This window comes from Lucilia cuprina, chromosome 4 (assembly GCF_022045245.1).
Source record: "Lucilia cuprina isolate Lc7/37 chromosome 4, ASM2204524v1, whole genome shotgun sequence".
NCBI lineage: Eukaryota > Metazoa > Arthropoda > Insecta > Diptera > Calliphoridae > Lucilia > Lucilia cuprina.
In genome coordinates, this window is record NC_060952.1 from 93,308,792 (window position 1) to 93,316,482 (window position 7,691).

A 7,691-nucleotide genomic window follows, 5' to 3' on the forward strand; every position below is an offset into this window, starting at 1 on the left:
GATATCAATTGAAATTGTGTGTGAGCGTGATCTAGTAGACAAAAGGGCTTTTTGCCGAACGTACAGTTTAAGTAATATCTTAGAGGTTTTTTGAGAAAGTGTTACCTAACTGAGGTCTATAACAAATAAATGACTTACTTCACACTTGAGTTGTAAAATGTTTGTAGTCTATAGCTTTCTTATCATTCCATCATATTGTAAAAAGTTTCAAGTATCTGAAAGCTTAAATCGTCTTGACAATAGGCCAGACTATAGTCTAGCTTATTGACAAGAATATAGGCTAGACTAAAGAGCAGATTATTGTCTAAACTACAGATTAGTCAATAGACTACACAAAAGACCAGTCCAAACTAAAGACCAGACTATAGACTACACTACAGTATATAGACTAACATACTATAGACTCGACTACAGGCTATAGACTAGACTAAAGAAAATAATATAGCCTCGACTGTAGACCACATTATAATCTCGACTAGAGATAAGATTACATCGATCGAAGGACCAGAGTATAGTCTCGACTGAAACCAACACTATAGTCTGGACTACTGATCAAACTATAGTCAATGCTGAAGACAAAATATCTGTGAATCTACCTTTCTTTCTATCTATCTATCTATCTATCTATCTATCTATCTATCTATCTATCTATCTATCTATCTATCTATCTATCTATCTATCTATCTATCTATCTATCTATCTATCTATCTATCTATCTACCTATCTATCTATCTATCTATCTATCTATCTATCTATCTATCTATCTATCTATCTATCTATCTATCTATCTATCTATCTATCTATCTATCTATCTATCTATCTATCTATCTATCTATCTATCTATCTATCTATCTATCTATCTATCTATCTATCTATCTATCTATCTATCTATCTATCTATCTATCTATCTATCTATCTATCTATTTATCTATCTATTTATCTATCTACGAAGATTATAGAACATAATTTGAACCAAACTATAGTACAGACTATAAATTAGTAATTTCAATTAATAAAGAATATAAGCCATTACAATTTGATGTCATTAAAAAAAAAAAACTATTTAAAAAAATTAAAAAAATTCAAATACATTTGGCGCCTACAATCACACTGTCAGAAAATATTCAATCAAACAATTGGCAGATTTATATAAATTGAATAAAATAAAAACACACGTTTTAAACTCATAAATATTAAAACAATATAAAAGCCCCACAGAAAATGGGTTAACAAATTGTTAATATTTCACTATGTTTAATAAACCATTTACCACTTTTAACATTTAACTCATAAAATAAAATCATACAATGAAAGAAATTAAGTTTCAAATACTAATTAATATATTTAGTTATAATGTTTAACCATATATAAAATAGTAACTGTAAGTTAAATATTGAATACTAAATAAATAAAAAAACTACCATAACAAATTACACAAAAAGAGACATTTTAAATAATAAAATACGAACGAAAAAGCAACAGTTGTAAAAACATACAACCAATATTGGCAATAAAAATAAACAAACAACTTCCTTTCCCACACGGTTGTCTAAAGCAAAAAATGAAATAACATTTGTAGGAAAAGAAAAAAAACTAATGAATTAAAAGTAAAAAATTTAAGAAAAACCAATTCAAAAAAAAAAAAAAAAAAAAAAAAAAAACTATGAACAAAATAAAATGTTAAAAAAATATTAAAAAAAACAATTTTATAAATAAAATAAAATTAACACTATACACTGCACAAAAAAGGCCATAATTAAATAAGTTTTTGTTAAAAAAAATGGTGCCAACAAATAAAACTATGAAACAATTCTTGACATTTTTGTTAAAAAAAATTAAAAATAAATAATAAATAAAGTTGACAACACTTAAAACGCACTATATATTGAAAACTTCTTCTCTGCACAAGAACTGAACTAGAACTGAACTAGAACTGAACTAGAACTGAACTAGAACTGAACTAGAACTGAAATAGAACTGAACTAGAACTGAACTAGAACTGAACTAGAACTGAACTAGAACTGAACTAGAACTGAACTAGAACTGAACTAGAACTGAAATAGAACTGAAATAGAACTGAACATGAACTAAAGTAGAACTTTAAAAATCTTCTATTTTCTATTGTTATTAATTTTTTTTATTTTACTTACATTTTGCCAATCTTCTGGCTCCTCTTTGCGTATCTCTTTAATCTTTTTAACTTCTTCCGCTTTCTTAAGTTGTTCTTGTGCTGTTTGATACAAATTACATGGTTTGATTTGTACGAATTGCATGGGATTATAAGGTGGGGGTGGTGGGGTTGGTCGTGTTACTCTGGCTTTAGCCACATATGCTGTGGGATCCGGAGATGTAATAGACTGAAAGAAAAGGAAAAACATTAATATTTCATAGATTAATAAATGTATTTTTATTAAGTTCAGATATCTACCCACAAAGGCGCCTGACGCGACATTTTGGAAAAAATACGAGAAAAAAATAACAATTCTCGTTTTTTTTTTGTATAAAAAATCAATATAAACTATTTTCCGACTACCATAACCAACATTAAAAAGAACTAAAACTAAAGAAAAGTGTTTAAATTGTCACCTCGACCTGACCGACAATAAATGAGCTACGAATATTCATAAATGGACATGGTCATATGCAAAAGAAACAAATAAAAATCACAACAAATACATTAACCCCTGGCTGTTTACAAAAACAGCCAATAAATATTAACCCTTTTCTTACCACAATCTACTTTTGTTCTACTGATACTACCTACAAATTGCAACACTGTTACTTGCTAACATCCGCAAAAAAAGCAAAACAAAAGTAAAAAATGCAATATCAAAAATATATTTATGTTCTTTCCCCCCCCCTGTATACTTTTACTCTCTTTAAGGTCACCCACTTGAGAGCTAAAGAAAATGAGAAAGAAAATAATAAGAAAAGAACACTAAATCCTACATTATGATGGCAGCTATCAGAGATGGAATTAGACTCTATGTATGTCAAAGACTATAGACCAGACTTTAGACTAGACTTTAGATCAGACTATAGTCTAGACTATGAAACAGACTATAGTCAAAACTATATATGCCTCAGTCTATAGACAATACTGTAATATAGACTATATATAAAGTTTAAAATGTAGAACAGACTTTAGTCTAGACTATAGACCAAACTATAGTCAAGATTATGGACCAGACTATTGAGAGATTACAGACCAGATAAAAAACTATAGGCAAGGCTCTACTCAAGACTATTGACAAGACTATATTCCCGACTATAGACAAGACTTTTGTGAAGACTATAGCTGGACTAGTCTGGTCTATAGTAAATACCATAGACCAGACTATGAAGTCAAAACTATATTTAAGACTATAGATCAGGGTTTGGTACAGACCATAGACTATATACCAGTCAATAGTTTGGACTGTAGATTAGACTATAGTCAATACTATAGATCACTATAAACCAGACTACAGTCAAGATTATAGGCAACACTATAGCCATGTCTATACACCAGATAATGGTCAAAACTATAGGCCAGACTATAGCTTATTAATTGTCCATTATTTTTAAAAACTTTCAATATACCAGCCCTGGATGCATGTTTATTAGTTTCTTGATTACACTTGGGACGATAGCGACATATTTTTGGCTAAAGAAGCAGAAAACGCTTTAAAAGGAAACTAAAGAGAATTTCCTTAGTCCATTTGAGTCATCTACAAGTAATCTTTTAATACACATTTTGTAGGAACAAAGAATGTATAATAGAACCTCTGTCGCCTAAAAACTTATTAAGTAAAAGTTAAAAAACTTGGCTAAACATGAAAACATATATCCTGCCGACATAAACGCTTGTCGCCAGCAAATTCAATTCTGTTTAAACTAACAAGAACATACCAAAAGTAGAAAACTGTAAGCCTGAGCAAATGTAATATATGCAGCAGTCAATGACTGTTTGATGTTGACGGAAGTCTAGTTGTTGTTGTTGTTTTTATTGTAGTTACTGCTGCTGACAAGAACAATAATACCACACCATATGTTTGAAAGGTACGTATTAAGTATATAAGAAATTTTGCTCTTACATGACAATGTTACAGAATCTTAAAGTAATTATTTCTTTAAGACTTTAGTAAAAGAATGACACTGACACTGACAGTGACAGCGTGGTATTAATATTCAGGCTAGTTAAGGAGGATATAGTAATCGAAAACGTACTAAAGAGGCATCAATTTTGAATTGACATTTTGTTAAGAAATTAAAGTGACACTCAGAATTGACAAAAAAAGTTAAGATTTTTAAATGTCAAGATGTGAAGTGACAAGTTTATATAGAGTAAAGGGATAATGGGATTTTAAAATGCAAAGCTAATTGGGAAATTATTTTTATCATAAGTTTAACTAAACTGAGTTTAAGTACTAAACTAAAAACTGACTTTACGGTGGTAAATTTTGTAAAGTTTTATAAAATTAATTTATAAATCACTTTAAACTCCTGTCACTATCTAAGGTTGTAGCAAATATACATATGTATGTAGATAAATTCACATTAGCAGTGGTTTTCTTGGCAAGACCAAACAAAAAACCACATTGACTCTAAATTAACCAAAAGACATCGTCAACGACGCACTGTCGTCCTCATCATCATCAGCAATCATCAGCATATATCTAGTCATTTAAAATACCATTTCTATTCAACAACAGTCTCAACCCTTCCATTTGCCTCAAACAGAGAATGTTTAAAACAAACATTTCATTATTTCTCTTAACTATTTTATACCTTTCAAAAAGATTCAGTCTTTGTGTGTTTAATTTTTTATAATTCTTTTCTTTTCACCTCTTCTAGTACCTATAATTAGGTATGTAGTATATGAAATAATAAAAAAAAACCCAAGAAACCTCTTAAAGTCTTTGGGTCTAGCAGGCACCAGTATGCAAGTCAAAGTTAAATAATAACAACAATGACAACAACCTACTAATAATAATAATAAAAATTTCAATATTATTTTTTCTTTTTCTTTCTTTCTTAAAAAATGACATTAAACATAAAGCAGAAATATTTTTTTTTTTCATATTTAAAGCTGTCACAATTTGAAGGTTCTTTAAATAACTAAGGTAACTCTTTATATTAGTTTCAGTGTTACCATATTTGTTTATCTTTATATACATTTCTTTTCCCCCTAAAAAACAGCTGTTTGTTCGGCTTAAATTGCTGTTAGAGAAACTTAATCGATTGAATTCTTTTTTTTTTCCTTGTTGGTGCCAATAACCTTTTGAGATTTGTTTGCTTTAACAATTGGGAATTGCGGGTGGAAATACGCAAATAACAAAACGCTACAAAAGACTTTGAAACATTTTAAATTTAAGCCATTTAGAGGTTATGTTTTGCAAAAAAAAATAATATGGTAAAAAATATAGTCTGCATTTTAGCCTCGTATAAATTCTACACTAGAACCTATAGTCAGGATTAAAGTTTATACTATATAGCTAGCATTATAGCCTACTCAAGACTTTAGTGTAGATTATAATCTGGTCCGAAATACGTTACAGTCTGGAGAATAGTCCATACTAGCCTGATCAGAACAATTGTATAGTTAATATAGTCAAGTCTTTAGTATAGTCTAAAGTTTAGACTATAGTCTAGTCTATAGTCTAGTCTATAGTCTAGTCTATAGTCTAGTCTATAGTCTAGTCTATAGTCTAGTCTATAGTCTAGTCTATAGTCTAGTCTATAGTCTAGTCTATAGTCTAGTCTATAGTCTAGTCTATAGTCTAGTCTATAGTCTAGTCTATAGTCTAGTCTATAGTCTAGTCTATAGTCTAGTCTATAGTCTAGTCGATAGTCTAGTCTATAGTCTAGTCTATAGTCTAGTCTACGGTTTTGTCCTTGAGCTCGGCTATAGTTTAACCTCTAGTTTCTTTCTCTTTAGAAATTACTTTTATTTGCAGTTTTTTTTTTTGCTAAAATTCTATTTTTGTTGTTTTATTTACTAGATTTTCTTCTTCTTTTTATTTCTGTTATATTGTTTAGTTTATTGACTTTTTAAGTGTTTATGGCAAAACGGCAAATAAAGAAGAAAATGTTTCTAAACATTTTTCATATTTTCAACTTGACAATGAGTGGCAAAATATTTAAAAACAAAAAGTACTTTCTCTCTTTTATTTAACCCATTAACAAGAACAGCAATAGGCCATTTGGGGCACAGCAGCACATGAGCAGAAGAAGAATATATGGTTTTGCATAAATTTAACAATAATTAAATGTTGTTGTTGTTAGTTAAATGTTTGTTTAAACGCATTAAAAGTGATAATTACAGAGTTAAGACCTTTTGGTAATTAGCACTTAAACAGCATGTAAATGAAAATATAGAAAGATTTAAGTTACTTAAAAAGGAAATTTGTTTAAATATTAATATAGTTTTTAAATAATTAAATTAAAATTTGTTTAAAGAAAACTTACCGTTTTTCTACCACCATTACAACTACTACTGCCATTCGAAGTAGTAGAGGTCTGTGAAGTTGACATATTATCGCTGCCTTCCATCATTGCTGAATATTGTTGTTGAGCTGCTGCTGATGCTGATGCTGCTGCAGCTGCTGAATCTTCATTTAAATTATCCTTTAATTCTGCTGAATTGTTTATTGCTGTTGTTGTGTTTGTGGCTGGCGAAGTAGAACTTCGCTCACATTCTGTAGGCATTTCAAATGCCTTGAATATGTTTTCTTATAATTTTTATTTTATTAAAAAAAAAAAATTAATCAATAATTTTTTTTCCTTTTTAAAAACAGCTTCTAAAATAAATTCGTTGTTTTGTTTTTTGAGTTCTTTTGTTTCGTTAAAAATAAACTTTGGTACGGATTTCGTAGTAAAAATTTGATTGAAATATTTTCAACATTATTAAAAAAAAAATATGTTTTATGATGACATTTCATCAATTTGTTGTTTTTTTTTTAATAGTTTTTGAAATTTTTTTTGAATTCAAACAGGCAGGGAAGTTACCCACGCATTTCTTTTCATTTATGTTATAAAAGTGTTTGGTATTTTATGTGGCATCAATTTGTTGTCTAGTATCTGTAATTAAATAACAAAAGTTTTTTTTAATAAAAAATTTGTTTAACATTAAAATAAATATGTAAATTTTGAATTTTGATTCTAGTTTTTATTATTATCATTGATTAAGTAATAATTCTTGTTTGTATTGAAATATTTAACGGTCATTTTATGTTGGTGTTGGTGTCGGGTTAAGGTTTCATGTTTAAAGAAGTGGGCGTACGAATTTATGCGTTTTTCCAATTAACAAAAGGTGTTAAATATTGAAATGAATTTTAAAGCCTAAAAATATTTTTATAAAGTTTAAGTGCTAGAACTACTTACTATATAGAGGCGGATTTATAATTTAATAAAATGGTGATAAATGTTTTTAAATAAATTTAAAAATTTTATAAAGCAACGAAAGAAATTGAACATTTTAGTTCAAATGTAACTTTTCAGTTTTTTTATTAAAACGTGAAATATTTGTAAAAATAAAATTTCAGTGAAAAAGTTATATTTTGTTGAATATTTGTGGATTTTTAAATAAAAAGTGAATTTTTGTTGAAAATCTGAATTTTTGTTGAAAATCTGAATTTTTGTTGAAAATCTGAATTTTTCGATGAAAATGTCAATTTTTCGATGAAAATGTCAATTTTTCGATGAAAATG

At 28.3% G+C, this 7,691-nt stretch overlaps 1 protein-coding gene across 3 annotated transcripts in view; it reads right to left on the reverse strand.

The window, feature by feature from the left end:
• LOC111676803 (bromodomain-containing protein DDB_G0280777) overlaps nt 1–7,062 on the reverse strand; it is a 48,050-nt gene extending 40,988 nt beyond the window's left edge. For all 3 annotated transcript variants that reach the window (XM_023437782.2, XM_023437783.2, XM_023437784.2), the window contains exons 1-2: nt 6,451–7,062; nt 2,151–2,357 (exon numbers count right to left, since the gene is read on the reverse strand). In XM_023437782.2, coding sequence (XP_023293550.2) covers nt 2,151–2,357; nt 6,451–6,690 — 447 coding nt within the window. In that variant the 5' untranslated portion in view covers nt 6,691–7,062. The remainder of the gene's footprint in view (nt 1–2,150; nt 2,358–6,450) is intronic.
• Nucleotides 7,063–7,691: the final 629 nt, after the last annotated feature.